Source organism: Garra rufa, chromosome 24, assembly GCF_049309525.1.
Source record: "Garra rufa chromosome 24, GarRuf1.0, whole genome shotgun sequence".
Taxonomy (NCBI): domain Eukaryota; kingdom Metazoa; phylum Chordata; class Actinopteri; order Cypriniformes; family Cyprinidae; genus Garra; species Garra rufa.
In genome coordinates this window covers 35,389,508-35,409,428 of record NC_133384.1, presented here as the reverse complement: position 1 = coordinate 35,409,428, position 19,921 = coordinate 35,389,508, and the positions used below count along the sequence as shown (strand labels likewise).

General features: G+C 33.7%; 1 protein-coding gene, 1 pseudogene and 2 gene segments (V, D, J or C); 2 read left to right on the top strand and 2 right to left on the bottom strand.

Annotated features, from left to right (window-relative positions):
• LOC141300198 (C-reactive protein-like) overlaps positions 1–19,921 on the top strand; it is a 68,811-nt pseudogene that overhangs the window by 28,935 nt on the left and 19,955 nt on the right.
• LOC141299984 (uncharacterized) lies at positions 496–4,725 on the bottom strand. The gene is made up of 4 exons (XM_073830292.1): positions 4,677–4,725; positions 4,249–4,599; positions 2,522–2,680; positions 496–821 (listed from the first exon to the last, which is right to left on the bottom strand). The coding sequence occupies exons 1-4, from the start codon at positions 4,723–4,725 to the stop codon at positions 496–498; spliced, it is 885 nt and encodes a 294-aa protein (XP_073686393.1).
• Positions 5,006–6,439, top strand: LOC141299982 (Ig lambda chain C region-like). The segment is given in 3 exon segments: positions 5,006–5,023; positions 5,219–5,270; positions 6,123–6,439. Coding segments are annotated over 3 exon segments (387 nt in total).
• On the bottom strand, positions 7,398–7,882 carry LOC141299981 (Ig kappa chain V region K-25-like). The segment is given in 2 exon segments: positions 7,398–7,753; positions 7,834–7,882. Coding segments are annotated over 2 exon segments (405 nt in total).

Below are 19,921 nucleotides of genomic sequence, written 5' to 3'. Positions count from 1 at the left end.
CTCACCTGCATTTGGACCCAGATCTCCTCCTTCTCTCAATCGTGACACTTAGTAAACAAATCCACATACTACAATATTATCTGATGTATTTAGTTTCATAAAAGTCTCATATGCAAATAAAGAATAAAAAATCAGATATATAACCTAAGACCCTTAAATGTCAACTGCTCACCAAAATAATTAATGTTAGTCAAATGTTTTTTTTATCTTATAAAAAATAACAGTAAGGCTTTCACACAATGAAAGTGCTTTATTTCAGTATTAGAGGCCGTACAATGACTTATTAACAGCTTTATTAATGTTTTTCTGTTGTTGACTACAACTATATTGTTATTTTGAGAGAGATGTCGTCTGCTCTTGTGAGGGTCAGATCCATTGGCAGGATTCGTAATCAATACACAGAGGAATGTTGAGTGAGTGATAGTGTTTGAGCAGCTGCAGTATCAGTTCAGTCTCTGTGATTCTGACTGACACAGGTTTTTGTACGACTCTTTATCACTGTGTGAACACAGCACCACTGATCCAGTGGTAACTCTGACAGTAATAATGTCCAGCATCTTCAGTCTGGACTCCACTGATGGTCAGAGTGAAATCACTGTTAGATCCACTGCCACTGAATCTAGATGGAGTTCCTGACTGGAGGTACTTTGTAGCATAAATCAGGAGTTTAGGAGCTTCTCCAGGTTTCTGTAAGTACCAGGACACACAGGGTGGGCTGCAGCCTGTAGCAGGACTACTAAGTTTACAGCTCATCTCAACATTTTCTCGTGGTGTGGCAGTTTTCACTGGAGTCTGAGTGACTGTGATCTGAGCTTTACACCCTGAAAAACAAACATTTATGAGTCCATAAAAATTTGTTATTTTACATATTATAAAAGATTCATATTAATATAGTTACACAATTCACCTTGTAGTATGAAGCAGTATAAAAGTGTCCAGATGAAGATGATGATGAAGGTCATTTTGATATAGATTGTTGTGTGTGTCAGTGATGAAGTGTTAAAACTCACAGCACTATAAACACTCTCATCATCTGATGAATATGCAAACAGACTCATTTACCTGAAGACAGTAGAGATAGTTGTGCCATTTAATCATTATTATTATTTTATATAATATATTTATCCATGGTAGTGTATAATACATAAAATGTCATCCAGCTGGAAACAACCATTTAATTATTGCCTAAAGTTTTCTTAATAAAGCAGTTAAATAGAATTAGAAGAGTGTAAAATCACATGTATACTAAAGATGTGATGAATACATTTTGGGAGTGATTACAAAACAAAAGATTTCAGCCTTTTTGCAATAACAGGTATTGTATTATTTTTCTAGATGCACATTTTGTGCTGTTTTTATAATAATCCATGGCTGATGTTGAGTCTCATATCAGTGTGTGTGAGTGTCCTTCTCTCTTTCTTGGCTGGAGTTTGTGTTTATTTGAGTGTGACGGAGGTTTTTGTACGACGCTTTCACTAGAATGAAGCACTGTGGTACACTTTTGGTGGAGGAACTAAACTGACGATCGGTAAGTCTCTTCAATTCTATCATGAAAATGTAGCAAAAATAATTAAAAATATATAAAATGTTTTTTATAAGTTTTTTAAATTTATTAAAAAGGGTCTGCTATTTAAAAAATACATATATTCATTTATATTTCATAGCATTCATATTTTACCATTTTAAAGCATATTTCATAGTGATTTTAAATATCTTAAAATTTTACATGAGCAGTTTCAGATATTATGTTTTTGCTACCATTTCATTGCTTGAAATATATTAATTGCAGTATTTTCTGACATAATCAATTATTTCTTAAAATACATGATTTTTAAACAATTTTTGGTAAATTAGGAGTTGTACAAAAGTTTAAGGATACGGACAAAATAATTCTAATGTAGGCGTCATCATCAGACAATAAGAGAAAGATTTGAAGAACTCATAATTTGACTTTATATTTATTGATATTTATAATTGTGAGTCTCAAAATAGAATAATGAAATGATTGTTTAAATTTTTTAAATATTAAATCATCAGTTTGCATGTGTACAGTGTTTTTAAAATCAGCTTGAGATTAAACTGTTCCTTATTCAGATAAAATCAAATTATTATATGGTTTGCCGTATATCATGTCTGCTTTAGAGAACTGATTTATATTTTGAAGTACATGATACATTCAGTAGCACTGAAAATTAGTTTATCTGAGAATATTTTTATACTTAATTCAGGATATTTGTGACATGTGAATAAAAGCAGTGATATGGAGTTATGGTAAAATGACAAACTGTATGTGATTTTCAATTTAAGATTATAGCTGCAGATGTGAATAATTGAGTTTTGTGTGTTTGTGTGTTTCAGCTGGTCCTGCAGTGAAGCCCTCCGTGTCTCTGCTGCCTCCCTCTTCTCTGCAGATCTCTGGAGACTCAGCCGCACTGCTCTGTCTGCTCAGCTCTTACTCTCCACAGGGGGCGCAGGTGAGCTGGATGCTGGACGGGTCAAAGGTCACAGAGGGGGTTCAAACCAGCGCAGAGAGCGAGCAGGACGGACGATATAGCCTCAGCAGCGTCCTGAGCGTCAAAAAAGCACTCTGGGAACGCACAGAGCGCTTCGTCTGCAGAGTAACACATGCCGGAGATGATCAAGAGGCCTCGTTCCTCAAGAGCTCTGAGTGCTGATGTTTCTCCAGTGAAGAGCAGCAGGATTCACAGCAGTCACGTGATTTACAGCTCAATACTGAAGCAGTCTTTCAATGTACTGCCATTGATGTTAATTCAATAAAGCTTCTGAATGCCTTAATTTGTGTTCGACTGCATCATTGATCAGTGTGTCGTTCCTTCACTAAAGTTTGAGCTGCTGTTGATGGATTGTAATAGTTGAGAACAGCTGCATTTAGCAGTAAATGTGAACTGAAGCTCTTGGGGTTTGAACATGGTCACTGGAGACAGAGCTGCTCTATTCTGAGACGATCAGAATCACTAAAGCTGCCAATGCAAATCTGATTTACACCTCAAACTCACAGTTTCACTGTTTGATTCATCGCTCTGAACTGGAACAGTTTCACTTCTGCTCATGGAGTGATGAGGCACTTCTAAAGTTTGAGCGGTAGTTTCATAAGGCAAGTTTATCATGATTGTAGTAGAATCTACAAAAACAAAACAAAAACTACATCACTTACGGTGGTTTAACAGTCAATGTGACCTTTTATAAGCTGTCAGACTGTTGACTAGAAGTTAAAGTCTGAACATTCAGTAAATGTGCAGTGGTTTGACACACTGCTCTTGGCGACTACATGACCTGTTTGTTTGAATGTGTTTGGTAAAATGTATCAATCAGAAATTAATATGATCACATGGAGATTAAAACTGATTTGTTTTATGGCCTAAATTGTGTTTTGTGCTAAAATTACGTGTTTTCATGTCATTGCATTTTTACTCTGCACGAGTCTCAGCGTGAAAAGATGTTTGGGTGATGTATTTTCAGTAGGGCTATCAAATGATTAATCACGATTAATCACATCCGAAATAAAAGTTTATGTTTACATACTAAATGTGTGTTTACTGTGTATATTTATTATGTATTACACATACATGTATAGATTTAAAAAAATATTAATATGTATGAATAGTTATACTTCAATTTAATTTAGACTATATATAGAATTATAAATATTTTCTATGTAAATCTAAAACATTTTTCTTTAATATACATTTGTGTGTGTGTATTTATATATACATTATAAATATACACAGTAAACACACATTTAGTATGTAAACATAAACTTTTATTTCGGATTTGATTAATCTTGATTAATCATTTGACAGCCCCAATTTTAAGTGCACTTTAAAGTAGAGTAGAGGTTTTTTGTTAACTGCTCTATTAGTGTTTCACTGCCAATCATTTTGGATGTAATCATTTTGAAACCATCATTTTAATGCAACATACATTTATAGTGCTGAGACTGACACTAAAAATGTCTTATTTATATTTTCATGTTTGTATAATTAAACCATCTGACTTGACTCTTGCACTTTTTTCTTCTAACAAATCTGGAAATGTTAGCTTTTTTTAGGTTTTGATGTTTTTTTTTCTCCTTTCACTGTATACTCATAACTCAGTTGTGAGCACATGTGTAGTTGCTGTGTTTGGTCTCTGTGTGTCAGTAGTGAGTGATAGTGTTTGAGCAGCTGCAGTATCAGTTCAGTCACTGAGACTCTGACTGATGGAGGTTTTTGTACGACTCTTTATCACTGTGTGAACACAAGATCACCCTCACAATCACATCAGAATCTGTTCTACAATGAAAACTCTGACAGTAATAATGTCCAGCATCTTCAGTCTGGACTCCACTGATGGTCAGAGAGAAATCACTCTTAGATCCACTGCCACTGAATCTAGATGTAGTTCCTGACTCAAGGGTGTTTGCTAAATAAATCAGGAGTTTAGGAGAATCTCCAGGTTTCTGTAAGTACCAGGCTAACTCATCCTCCCCACCACTCCATCTGTACACATCTCTGTTGGTTTTACAGCTGATTTTCACTGTTTGTTCTGGTTGAGCTGTCATTGAGGGACTCTGAGTGACGGTGATCTGTCCTCTACACTCTGAAACAAAGAAGAAAAACAACTCAAAACAATATACTTGCGGAAATGAGTGAATATCAAACTTGTGCTCCACAAACCTTGAGAAAACGCTGTGAGAGTCCAGATGAAGATGATGATGAAGGTCATGTTGATGAAGATTGTTGTGTGTGTCAGTGATGAAGTGTTAAACTCACAGCACTATAAACACTCTCAGAGCACTGAAGCATCTGATCAATATGCAAACACACTCCAGATCATTTACCTCAAGACAGTCGCTCATTAACAGACACAAAATACCACTGAAACGCTGAAATATTTTTTTCATACTATTATATCATCTAATAGCCAAGTTGTTATAAATTATATTAGATCATTCACTACTGAATACATCTACAAGACCAAATAATTTGTCAAAGTTTTAACAGACATGAGGATCATCACACATGTGTCTCTGTCAATCACTAAATCAACATAATATAAAACGTTAATTTTTACAAATTCAGTTTATAAAAATGTCAAATTCAACTTTAAATTAGTAATAATGCAGACTACATAAAGCACATCAAGTTTGTGCTGTGAGTCTGTGTGTTTGTGCAGTTAGTGAAGCGTTCAGGAGGTTTTTGTTCAGCTGCTCTATTAGTTTGTATCACTGTGGGTCACTTTCGGCAGCGGCACCAAACTGGATGTTGGCAGTAAGTAAATCATCATTTAATATTATTAATACAACAACTGACTGTTAAACACTTTGTTGCTCTATAGAAAGGATGCACTTCTCCACTTATTTATTTATTTAATTTATTTTTTTTCGCTTGCATTGAATGTTTGGCAGTCAACATTGTAAAGATTTCATTGTCATCTTTGATTTCATGACTAGTGAACTATAATCATTTCTGATAATTACATTTTAAATGTTTAAAAATATGCACTGAAATAAAATGTACATTCAGTTGTCATTTTGACATCACTTAGATTTTACATGCAAATTTAATGCACTTATTAAACCTACATTTTCAGATTAGTGTGTTGATTTTTTAAGTAAAGCCTGCAGATATTTTTTAAACTGGAAAAAAATTATTTAAAATTACAATTATTTTTAACAGGCTAACTCTAATTATGGATGCTTTAATGTATTTTTGTTGTATTTGTAGAAGTTATTTTTAAAGTTATAATAGACATGCTAGACAAAAGTTATATTTTCTATTTTTTAGAACAAACATTTGTACCCAATTTTTCTTAATGCTGTCATCAAAAATTTGTATTAACTCCTGCAGTTATGTTTATTCACATCTGATATTTTATGGTTTTAATCAAAGTAACTAATATTGAAATTCATAATGAAAATAATTCTTCAAATCAATAAATTTCACCAAACTTTCATTGCTTTGCAAATCACAGACTTAAAATTAATTAATGCGACTTGCATTTTAATGTTGTTAAAATGGCCTAGTAAAGCTATCATTGTATTATTTTTCATACATTTTTGAAAACTTGAAAGGAGAGAAATGCTTTCTTCTTGACTGAGTTGACTATTGTGTGTTTGTCAGGCGTCACTCGTCCTAAAGTGAGCGTCCTGCCGCCCTCCAGTGCAGAGATCTCCTCAAAGAAGACGGCGACACTGGTGTGTGTGGCCAACAAGGGCTTCCCGTCAGACTGGAGCCTGAGCTGGAAGGTGGACGGGAGCAGCAGGTCTCAGGAGAGCAGCGCTGGGCTCCTGGAGAAGGACGGTCTGTACAGCTGGAGCAGCAGCCTGACTCTCTCTGAGCAGGAGTGGATGAAGGGCGTCTCAGTGAGCTGTGAGGCCACACGGAGCGGCCAGCCTGCGATCACTGGACACGTGACCAGACATCAGTGTTCAGAGTAGATCTGCTGCTCTTCTCACTCATGTCTCACATGGAGACTAACAGCACATGAGCGACTCCTTCATTCTCCACATCCAGCTTCAGTCGCTCTCATCTGCATCTGCTCTGCTTTGTGTGCTTCATACAAGACTATATGTGTGCTTTATCATTCAGTGGTGATGCTATAAATAATTTACTCAGTAAATAAAATACAATTGTAACTTTATGTCTTTGTGTTCTTTTTTGTCATTTTTGTTTCGGGTGTCTCTTTGGATCAGGGCTTTTGTTCACATTAAAAAAATTAGAAACTTTACTCAATGGGCCATGAAAAAACACCTGCAGTTAAACGATGACACATTATGAACCTCACAAATATAGTTTTCGATAAATTTAAAAAGATAAAGTGTGTTAGATTAACAGTATTTACTGTGGTTTATATTTAATTTAATATCTATGAAGATTCAAAACTCAGAAACAGTATCATTGTTTGATCATTTAAATGCTCTAAACTGGAAAAGTTTCACTTCTCATGGAGCGATGAGACAGTTATTAAGTTTGAGAGGTAGTTTTATAAGACTTAAACAACTAATGAATTAACTGTACAAGGATGGAGACTTTTGATTGAAAATGATGAATACAATTTTCAAGCAGCAACATCTTTATGTCCTGCTGATTCTTTTTGGAAAATGAATGCATTAGTCAGAAGAAATAAATTATGCATTATAAAATACATAATCAAAAATATTATGAATTGAAAAATTAGTGAGTGGAAAGAAGAAGAGGTAAACCATAAATGATCTGAATAAAAGATCATTATATTAAAGTAACATTAATAATCTTAAACAATAATGATGGACCTCAATAAAATGTATATTAAGATCATATTTGTGTTTCTTAACTGTTGAGTGAGTGTTTGAGCAGCTGCAGTATCAGTTCAGTCACTGTGACTCTGACTGACAGAGGTTTTTGTACGACTCTTTATCACTGTGTGAACGCAAGATCACCCTCACAATTACCATCAGAATCTGTTCTACAATGAAAACTCTGACAGTAATAATGTCCAGCATCTTCAGTCTGGACTCCACTGATGGTCAGAGTGAAATCACTGTTAGATCCACTGCCACTGAATCTAGATGTAGTTCCTGACTCAAGGGTGTTTGCTAAATAAATCAGGAGTTTAGGAGCTTCTCCAGGTTTCTGTAAGTACCAGGCTAACTCTTCATCTCCATCAGTATATCTGTACACATCTCTGCTGGTTTTGCAGCTGATTTTTACTGTTTCTCGTGGTTGAGCTGTCATTGAGAGACTCTGAGTGACGGTGATCTGTCCTCTACATTCTGAAACACACAAGAAGAAAATCAACTCAAAACAATATACTCGAGGAAATGAGTGAATATCAAACTTGTGCTCCACAAACCTTGAGCAAACGCTGTGAGAGTCCAGATGAAGATGATGATGAAGGTCATGTTGATGAAGATTGTTGTGTGTGTCAGTGATGAAGTGTTAAACTCACAGCACTATAAACACTCTCAGAGCACTGAAGCATCTGATCAATATGCAAACACACTCCAGATCATTTACCTGAAGACAGAAATACCCAATTTTGCCATTTTATTTATTTAGTATTTTGCTAATAAATTTCCATTTACCATTTTCAGAAACAGACACTTAACATTCTTCATTTTATTTTGGGTCAAGCTTCTCCCTCCAAACGGTGTTCAATGTTTCATTCTGACTTTGATGCTAAGAGCATTTAATATCTGATGTGCAGATTTGACATCATCCATGATACTGTATAATAGGTCAAAGGTCATCCAATAGGGAATACAAATCTTAATTTTGCTAAAGATTTCATTATAAATCAAGTAAATAGAATTAGAAGAGTTTGAAATCACATAAATGCAATTAATGCATTTTGGGAGTGATTACGATACAAATAATTTCAGACTTCATGCAATAACAAGTATTTATTTAAAAATTAATTCTGTGCTTTTAAAAATTTTTTTTTTTACTTTTATAATAATCCATTGCTGATGTTGAGTCTAATATCAGTGTGTGTGAGTGTCGTTCTCTTTCTCTGCTGGAGTTTGTGTTCATTTGAGTGTGACAGAGGTTTTTGTACGATGCTTTCACTAGAATGAAGCACTGTGGTACACTTTTGGTGGAGGAACTGAACTGGTGATCAGAAGTAAGTCTTTTTAAATTATCTACTAAAAATATATGATGTGTGTGTTTTTTAAACAGGTCTAAGGTTATTTAAGAACATTTGGGGTAACTGAACAAAAATATGTTATTGGAAAGCTTTACTTACATTTTACAACTTATTTATTGTCAGTTTTTATTCAGTTTTATTAATTGATTGCATCAGGTTGTGTATGTAATTATTTTATTTTGCCTGCTATATTGTGAATGTGTCATATTTGATGAAGCTCCTTGAGTTTTACATTTTAAGCCACATTTCATATTGATATTTAATTGCATTTTTTGCTTTACTAAAATAATTTCACACCTAATATTTTAATTCATTCCAATATTTATAATATTTTCAGTTACTTCTTAATGTATTTAATTTTGTGCATGACACAAAAGTCGGACAACGTAGACTAAATACATTTAATTTCCTCTGTCATTATTAGACAAAAAACTAATTTAGCAGATAAACATTAAAAATGTATAACTGAACACATTATCATTACTAATAATTCAGTTCATGAGTAATTGTCCTAATCAAAGATTATTTTCCAAATACCATATTACATTTTTTTCCTAAATCAGAAAGGAGCAAATCATAATTTTAAAATATTATGTTTTCTCATCAAACACTGAAAAAAGTCAAATAAAAAAAATAAAAAAATAATAATTAATAAAAAATAAATCTAGCTGTAAAATGTACATTATAAAATGACAACTGTGATTGCTAGTGATTTTAACAGGATTTTACTGTAAAACTGAAACGTCCTGTTAGATTTATTACAGATTTTTATCCTATAAAGTAAGGGAACCTAATGTTAACTGATTAACATGTTTTTACCATAGCACTTTTATAGTCTTTTATTAATTAAAATTACAGTCATTTTTTAGATTGTCCATTTCATAACAGTAAATATTAATTTAGCTAATGGAGAATATTTTAACTTAACTCATGATAGTGTCTATATGTTACATGAATGAAAGCAGTGATGTGGAATTAGTCTAGAATTAAGTAGAATTAAGTTTTGTGTGTGTTTGTGTGTTTCAGCTGGTCCTGCAGTGAAGCCCTCCGTGTCTCTGCTGCCTCCCTCTTCTCTGCAGATCTCTGGAGACTCAGCCGCACTGCTCTGTCTGCTCAGCTCTTACTCTCCACAGGGGGCGCAGGTGAGCTGGATGCTGGACGGGTCAGAGGTCAAGGAGGGGGTTCTGACCAGCGCAGAGAGCGAGCAGGACGGACAATACAGCCGCAGCAGCGTCCTGAGCCTCAGCAAAGCACTCTGGGAAGACACAAAGCGCTTCGTCTGCAGAGTAACACATGCCGGAGATGATCAAGAGGCCTCGTTCCTCAAGAGCTCCGAGTGCTGATGTTTCTCCAGTGAAGAGCAGCAGGATTCACAGCAGTCACGTGATTTACAGCTCAATACTGAAGCAGTCTTTCAATGTGCTGCCATTGATGTTCATTCAATAAAGCTTCTGAACGCCTTCCATTTGTGTTCGACTGCATCATTGATCAGTGTGTCGTTCCTTCACTAAAGTTTGAGCTGCTGTTGGGTGTTTCTTTGGATCAGGGCTTTAGCTCACATAAAAAAATAGAAACTTCACTCAGTGGACCATGAAAAAACAACATTATGAGCCTCACAAATATACTGTTAGATAAATTTTATTAGATAAAGTGTGTTAGATTTACTGTAGCAAGTGGACAACTGAATAAATGCTTTATATTTCAATTAATATCCATGAAAATTCAAAACTCAGAAAAACAGTATCATTGTTCGATTAGTTTAATGCTCTGGACTAGATCAGTTTCACTTCTGCTCATTGAGTGATGAGACAGTTATTGAGTTTGAGTGGTAGTTTTATAAGACTTATACAAATAATGAATTAATTGTACAAGGATGGAGACTTTTGACTGGAAGATGATGAATAAACTATTCAATCAGCAAAATCTTTATCTTTTGCTGATACTTTTTGAAATATGAATGTATAATTAGAAAGAAATTATGCATTATAAAAATACACACATCATAAAGATCTAGTATTAAAAAATGATTTGAGAGAGATAAATCATAAATGATAATGAAGAAAATTATCAGTATATTAAAATAATTTTAATAATCTTCAAAAAATAATGATGGACCTCAATAAAATTGACCTTAAGATCATATTTAAGTTTCTTTACTGTTGAGTGATAGTGTTTGAGCAGCTGCAGTATCAGTTCAGTCACTGTGACTCTGACTGATGGAGGTTTTTGTACGACTCTTTATCACTGTGTGAACACACCACCACTGTGGTAACTCTGACAGTAATAATGTCCAGCATCTTCAGTCTGGACTCCACTGATGGTGAGAGTGAAATCAGATCCAGATCCACTGCCACTGAATCTAGATGGAGTTCCAGTGTAAAGTTTTTTTGCAAAATAAATCAAGAGTTTAGGAGCTTCTCCAGGCATCTGTAAGTACCAGGCTAAACCTTCATCCCCATCACTCCATCTGTACACATTTTGGCTGGTTTTACAGTTAATTTTCACTGTTTCACTTGGTTCAGCTGCCATTGAGGGACTCTGGGTGATGGTGATCTGTCCTCTACACACTAAAACAAACAACAAGAAAAAAAAAAACACGATAAAATACTTTTTTGTTAAATTAATTCATTTCAAATTTGTGCTCCACAAACCTTGTGCAAACGCTGTCAGAGTCCAGATGAAGATGATGATGAAGGTCATGTTGATGAAGATTGTTGTGTGTGTCAGTGATGAAGAATTAATCTCAGAGCACTATAAACACTCAGAGCACTGAAGCATCTGATCAATATGCAAATTACATTTACCTCAAGACACTAGAGACACACAGTTTAGCTATTTCACTAGTTTAATGTCTTCTCTAATAAATTTCTCTTTACCACTGTTTAGCACTTTTGGTGGAGGAACTGAATTGGTGGTCAGAAGTAAGTCTTTCTAAATTATCTAAAAAAATGTATGATGTGTGATTATTAAAATGAGGTTTAAGGTTATATCAGAACATATGGTCACAATACTCTTAATTTACTACAAAACATATTATTAAAAAGCTTTACTTACATTTCACATTTTATTTATTGTAAATGTTTATTCAATTTCATTAACTGATCAAATAATTTTGTCTACTATATTATGAATGTGTTGTATTTGGTGATAATATGTTTTCATGATTTCAAGACATTCATACCTAAAGTTTGACATTAGTAATTTCAGACCTAATGTATGCTGATTCTATTGTATTTTATTGAATTGCAGTCTTTTCAGTAATTTCTTAATATATTTATTTTTGTGCATTTTGGACACAAAGTTGGATAATATAGACAAAATAAATTAAATTGAAAAAGAAATTCAGTCGATAAACATGATAAAATACAAAATAATATATTGACATCACAAATTATATTTGTTTCCTAAATCTTACAAGAAACATCACAATAAAATACACAATTTGCAATTTTTTATCAAAATCATTTAAAATCTTTAAACATTTTGCTTAATTCAGAAAAGAGCTAATTAGCATAAATTTTCAATGTTTGCTTTATAGAACTCATTTATATTTATACATATATCTTATACTTCATATGCTGTAAAAAAAATAAAATAATAATAATCCATAAAATTTACATAAAAAAATAGCATCTGTGAATTTTTTATACAGGTTACTGTACTATTTTGTTTACTTTTACCATTAAAATTACGATCATTTTACAGTGTATATATCTTAATATTACTTATTCATTTCACAAATGGAGAATATTTTCAAAATCTAACTCTTAACTCATTGTAGCTGCGGATGTATTGAGTTTTGTGTATTTCAGCTTCACTAAAGTCTGAGCTGCTGTTGATGGATTGTAATAGTTGATAACAGCTGCATTTAGCAGTAAATGTGAACTGAAGCTCTTGGGGTTTGAACATGGTCACTGGAGACGGAGCTGCTCTATTCTGAGACGATCAGAATCACTAAAGCTGCCAATGCAAATCTGATTTTCATTTGATGCGTTCGAAACCGCATACTCAATGACTTACTTAACGAGCGCTAAAAGAGTACGTACTCTACAGCCAAATCTCGTTGAGTATGGATGTGATCTGCACGTCTTCCGCCATGTTGACGTTATCATGTGACCAACGACGTTATAACAAGTGCAACAACTTAACATATAGCGACAGGTTTAATTCATCTGTCTACAAATATTTTGATGTTGATGAAATTTGTTCATTTTGTGGTCATGTTGAAGAAACAGCTGTTCTTTTATTGTGATTGTAGTATAACGGATACGTTTTGGGTTCATTTAGGTTTTTGTATTTTTTAATTCTTAAAGAAATCATTTTTGTTAGGAAAACCCAAATTATTTATTTTTTGCAAAAGTTATTACTTTTGTTTTATGTTCAAAATTGTTTATCCACACGCAAAACTATAGCTTAAATTATTGTTGAATTTCTCTTTTCATCCCTGAGGCTTATCAATAACAAAAACAACAAATCCAATTTTTGATAAACTATGATGTGAATATTTGGATTATTCAGAGATATTTAATCATATTTCCCTGTGTATATAATCACATACTATGATGTAAGCAATCCTAGTTATGTTTTCAGTTTTTCTCATTATGATTGTTCATTGCTAAAGATAAATACCATCTTTCCCTGAGCCTGTAATAATAAGTTATGTAGTAATAATAATAAAAAGAAAATAAGCACAACAGGTGCTCAAACACCTCATAGCATCAGTAACACAACGACCCTACCTAGTACATCTTCCTCCATGTTTGCAATATCTGCACAAAGGAGACGTGGATCCACTTCAGTGAATGTGTTTGTTGGAGACATAGTCGATGTGTGTTTGTGCAGTTAGTGAAACGTTCAGGAGGTTTTTATTCAGCTGCTCTATTAGTTTGTATCACTGTGGTTTTTGTGCTTCATACAATGCTATGTGATTTTATCAACATTCGGTCATAAAATAAAATATAATTGTAACTTTGTGTCCCATTTGGTGTCATTTTTGTTTCGGGTCTTTCGTTGCATTAGCGCTTTTGCTCACAAGTTAAAAATAAACTTAACTCAGTGGACCTCGAAAACACCTGCAGATACATAATGAAACAACATCTGCTCTATTCTCAGAGGAACACAATCGCACCTAAGCTTAACATCCAGTTTCCCTTTTTGACTCGTAATTCTGTGAAATGAGATTGTTGAGTTTGACTGATGGAAAGAAGAGGATTGTAATGACATAATAATTTATAAAAATTAAATAAAAAAGCCTCTGTCTGCAACGTTTTTATTAAAAATTATTTGAAAATTTAATAGAAAATTAAAGAATATCAAAGGATTGTGGACAGTGTCAGTTACAAGTAATACAGGTTAAGTAATCAGAGTTTCAAGTTTCAAGTAACTAGTAAAGTAACGCATTGCTTTTTAATTTACAAGAAAATATCTGATTTAGGCTATTTTTCAAATACGTAATGCCAGTTTTCTCATTTATTGACTGACAATTCTCCTGTCCCCATGTTGAGAGAAATCGGGAATAAGGCGTTGTGTGCACTGTGTAAACATTATATGCTTATCCTACTGTAGTTATATAATTGTGAAAATGCATTTACATTTCTCTGTATTACATCCCATTTTATTAACTAATGTCTTTGTAAAAAGCAAAAATTACTGCTTCAATTTTTTAATTGCTGAAGAGTGTTGAACTTTCTTTTCCTGTGTTCTACTGTAGACATGAATTTACATTTCCTTCAGCCCAAGGCTTATTAATTTCACTTTTAGTGTGAAAGAGCTTTTACATCTGCCAAACACATAACTTTTTATATTAAAAAAAAAAAACAAGAAAGCCCTGCTCAAATTTAAAAAGTAACGCAAAAGGTACACATTACTTTCCATAAAAGGCAACTATACTTTTTTAGGGAGTAAGGCAATATTGTAGTTAATTACTTTTAATAGTAACATTCTCCAACACTGATTGTGGACATAATTAAAGTAATGAGAAAATAAATAAAACATGCAAATACAAAATATAATGTTAGAAAATTACCATGTAGTAACGTCCTTTGTCTCCCTCGTGTGGTCAGGAACCGGCTTTTTATTACGGAAGTTACTCTGGAAAGCTTGTTAGTACTTTTAAGCCTTCAAAGACTGACTATTGTGCGAACCAATAGCATTTAAGTATTTCATTGGTTGGACCTACTGAACGACCACGCCCCTTCACCGACGAGACAGTTTTTTTAATTTGAACGCGGAGCAGCCCTGAAGGTAAATAATGAATCATCTCAGGTTTCTCAACGAATTTCGTTAGTGAACAGATTCGAAAACGATTCGAGTCACTGACATTAAAAATCTACAATCAGAGTTTCATTCAGAAATGTCGCGTTGCTAACAGCTAATTTGTCTCATTTCTGTTTACAACCACACGCTAAGAGTGGCGTTGTATGGAAAAGAAGCAGCTTGGACGTTCTACTAAACGTGTGTTACACTGAAGAAAGTAAACTATATGGGTTTGGACGAACATGAGGGTGAGTAAATAAAGTAAAAACTTTCAGAATTGAGAGAATAATCTCAACTTTGAGTAACTTTTCCTATGCAAATCATTCTCTCATATCTAGATCAGGGGTCCGTTCTTCGTACCTCGCTTACTACATCCAAGATCAAATGACACATCCAAGATCAAATCATCGCGCTAACTATGAGCTCGCTATTTCGGTTCTCCGAACGCACCTGTTGTTGATGATTAGTATAGACCATTTCAAGGATGTAAACAATAACAAGCGCGTTGGAACGTTACTGCGCATGTCCGGTCCTGAAACATTTCCGGTAGCGCTATTTCTCCGATCTGTCAATACGAACACATTCTTTTAAAATCTAGCGAAAAAGCTAGTTAAGGTAAAAAAGCTGCTCATTAACTAATCGATGCTGCGTGCGTGTACACGGGAGATTGCTAAAAGCATATCACATGAACGGAAATATTGTGAACATTTATTCGTACAATGGATGTCATCAGTCTGAAGCAAGCAGTGCAACTTACTTCATGTTTTGTTCCCAAGATATCCGGAGGTTGTTCGTGATTAATTTACTTGCATTGCGTGGTCAGTCTGTATTTCTGTTTAAATATTTGTTTTCATTAGTACATTACTTTTCACAATACATATCGTTCCAAACAACGCTAAATGTATGCTATTAAAACTAAGCGCTCGATGCTATTATTACGTGTTGAATTCATTTCAACATGTGTTCAACGTTAGTTTGGTCAAGTTTGTTGCTGTGGAACAGTGCAAGTGGAGGGTATGAATGCTCCGAGTCATCATGTGATCACAAATAAACAAGATCGTCGCAATTCAATGCTGGCTAACGTGTTTTACATAAACCTGTATATCTGCAGATTAATAAATGCACACACAAACACACATAAAGCATTCATATATGTTTTTATGCACGTATTTACTGTTCACACCCACACAAATTTTATATATATATATATATATATATATATATATATATATATATATATATTCATGTGAAAATGAATACTGGTGTAATGTAAAGGCTGATGCTAATTCAGCTTTGCACAACATTTTTTATAATAGAAATCATTTAAATAAATAATCATGTTAATAAACATAAAATACTTATTTCAAAAACATAAAAAAAAATACTTTGTCCAAACTTTTGACCAGTACTGTATATAAACAAAAAGCATTCTCTCACTTTCAACTGTTTTTATTTCCAGCACATGTATTGATATGTAAATATTTGTATGAACATAAAATGCTTCAACAAATGAAACAACAACAACTGAAACAACATTTGAACTGAAATGGAGTACAAAGGGGGAACAAATATCAAAACCAGCAGTCTGTATCTGGCCTGGTCATCAGTCGCTTTAAGTACTACACTAAATTACTGAATACTACACTCAAGTTCTCAATCACATCTGGGTGTTGATATGGTCAGATGTGGTTTGTCACTGCAGGATGATCAGCTGTCATTGGGTGTCTACAGATGATGGCTCTCCTTACACTGCCTTCTCAGATTTGGTGACCCTTCTGTATTTCTGCAACTGTTTACATCAGTTTAGAATACTTTCTAGAAAACAAAACAAAGGATATTAGCCATCATTATGAAAATGTATAACATTTAACCAATTCTATGGGAATTACAGGGAGCTAACAAATTTCAGTATTACACTGTATTGTCAGATTTAGTGACCCTGCTGCATATTTACAACTGCTTACATCAAAATGCTTCCTAGACTAAGAAACAAATGATATTAGAAATCACCTGTATAAATTTTGTTTACATTATATAAGGATAAAAGTAGAAAAACAATTATTTAATATAATGCACAATATATAAAAAAAATAATGCTATTATTGCTTAATACGTCAGTACATCTTGGAATTAACATTACCAAAGCTTATGTGATGGAAAATAATATTTACCATAAACATTACGTTTTGTAAACTACTGCCGTTAACTGTTACACAATACGACATTCACGTACTTTCATGTTACTCACTGCATTTGTCAACTGACAAAATAACTAGACGACTAATATGAATTTAACCCACATAACACTTAGCAATAAAACAGAAATAAAAAACTTGCCTTTTTTCATTAACGTTACACACGAAAGCTAGATGCATATGTAAACAATGACAAAATGCTACTTTAAATTATACGGCATCATACTTGAAGAGTTAACGTAAAGATATACAAATAAACTGATTAAAAACGATATTTACTTGCCTGAATCGAAATGTGCGCTGTATATCCTAGAGTTGCTTGTTGTTATCCAGCCTTCTCCTTCACTGCCGCAACACGGGTACGTTTCGCGGAAATCTACCGTTAAACACGTCTCAGAATGTTAGTACCGCCCCAGAGGGAGCACACAACCACCGAACGACAAGGATCTAATTTTAATTTAGACATTTAAGCAGGATGTTTGTATATATATGACCGCAATCCCACTGTTCATAAAGCGCTTCTCGCCATTGTTTTGAATGCGCTGGACCACTAACCGGAAACGTCCTGGGACCAACGACGTCACTTCCTTAAGCCGCCGAATAGCGCTTGAAATGGTCTATAGCTGGATGAAGTTATTTGAGATCACTGGGTGGCTTAAAAGGGGCTACGTATCGATAGTAGAAACATTGATCGGCAACTCTTTGATTGGTCGGCGAACATGACGAAGGAGCGCGCTCAGTATTTTTCTGCAGCAGAGCAAGAACTCTTGATTGAGGGATTTCAGGAGTTTCAGAGTTTAATTAAAACGCAAGGGAAAACTGCAAAGCCTGGAAAAGCAAGGAGAGAGGGCTGGCAAAAAGTAGTGAACAAATTAAATGCGTTAATGCTGCCCATGTTACATGTTTTTTCCTTGATATGTTATTTTATTTATATTTTTATTTTTTTATACACTACCGTTCAAAAGTTTGGGGTCAGTAAGACTTGTAATAGTCTTTAAAGAAGTCTCTTATGCTCATCAAGGCTGCATTTATTTGATTAAAAATACAGAAAAAACAGTAATATTGCAAAATGTTTTTACAATATAAAATAATGTTTTCTTAATATATATTTTAACATACTTTACTTACTTTACATACTTTAAAATAGAATTTATTCCTGTGATGAAAAGCTGATTTTTTATCAGCTGTTACTCCAGTCTTAAGTGTCACATGATCCTCAGAAATCATTCTAATATGCTGATTTATTATTAGAATGATCAATGTTGGATAATATTAATAGTTGTGCTGCCAAATATTTTTTGGAACCTGTGATTCCCCCCCCCCCCAGGATTCTTTCATGAATAACAAGTTTAAAAAGTACATAAAGTACATAAAGTACAAATTATTTATTATTAACTTTTAATAAATTTTTAATTATTAACTTAATACATCCTTGGTGAATAAAATTATTAATTTACTTTACTTATAATACTTTTCTTTTCCCACGTGAGTCAGTCCGCGTCAGTCGTGCTCTTTAACCAATCAGATTCCAACCAATCAGCGTCAGGGGTTTGGTGTTGTGGACTTTCGCTCTGCCTCCCTCACATCCCTGCACCAGTAGGAAAGTCCACAACACCAAACCCCTGACGCTGATTGGTTGGAACACTGTTTGTTTATCTGTGGAATAGTTGATAGCGCCGATTGTTTTTTTTGGCATATCTCGGACCCTAGGCTGACCAGAGAGACGCGTTTTTTTCACAGACAATTTATGGGGCAAGCAGCCAGCGGATCGTGAAGAAAGGTCAGCTGAAATTGACACTTTATGTTTTAGGCTAGAAATCGCTGAAACAACCTTTAAATGAAATCATACAATTAATTGTAGTTTCAAAACACGAGTTTAATTAGATAACAACATAGCATTACATAACACTGCAATGAAAGTACAATGAAAAGTTATTTTATTAAAATCAATAAACTTCTAATTCATTACTATGATGTCAAGCAGAACATTTTTCAGGATCAGCATCTTTTATTTGCTTCTAAATCTGGACCAAAGTTCCTCTCAGACAAACAGTCTTTAACTTAAAGGAAACTGCTAAATTCACATTAAGGTTTTTGAAATCCCAAACTTAACCCTAAAATCCCATTGTTTATAGGAAAGATATTGTCCCAACAAAGACGAAGATCCAGGAACACATCCTACTTGGCAAAAGCAAGCTATTAATAAGTCACAGATGGGTTTACAATATTAGACATTGGTAACACAAATCACAAAGCTGATAACTGATCAATGCACATGTAGAAATTTAAGGAATTTTCCAGGTAAAAAAAAAAAAAAAAAACTCAAACAGTTTGTATGCAGTTAGAAATGTTGTCTTAGTAGTCAAAGATATTTAGTGTGCATGTATAAAAAAAAAATTATAAATTCTTCTCATGACAGTTGCTAAATGGCACAAAACTGACCACAATGTTTATTCAGCACTATTGTGACCCATTTTTAACTAAAACTGTGTTTTCTTCATCAATCAGACAGGATCTACACACACACACACACACACACACACACACACACACTGCAAAAAAAAAAAACAAAGGCTTATCTTACTTGTTACTGCTTAAATTAAGATTAATTTACTAGATAAGCAAAATAAAAAAAGATATTTAGTTTTGTTTTAAGCAAAATGCACTTGATTTAGTTTGTTTTTTCCCTGGAAACAAGTAAACTTATCTGCCAGTGGGGTAAGTAAAATATTCTGAAAACAAGACTAAATATCTTATGTCATTTTTCTTATTTAGTAAATGCATCTTAATTTTAATAATTTTTAGATATTTTGACTAAAATAAAACACTAAGTAAGATGAGAC

What these genes read in the sequence shown, in the direction of transcription:
- LOC141299984 (XM_073830292.1), bottom strand. Translation starts at nt 4,725, where the DNA reads ATGACCTTCATCATCATCTTCATCTGGACTCTCACAGCGTTTTCTCAA. An exon ending in TCTCACAGCGTTTTCTCAAG is followed by an intron (nt 4,600 to 4,676) that starts GTTTGTGGAGCA and finishes TCTTTGTTTCAG; the next exon opens with AGTGTAGAGGACAGATCACC. An exon ending in CCTGCTCGCTCTCTGCGCTG is followed by an intron (nt 822 to 2,521) that starts GTTTGAACCCCC and finishes TTTGTTTTTCAG; the next exon opens with GGTGTAAAGCTCAGATCACA.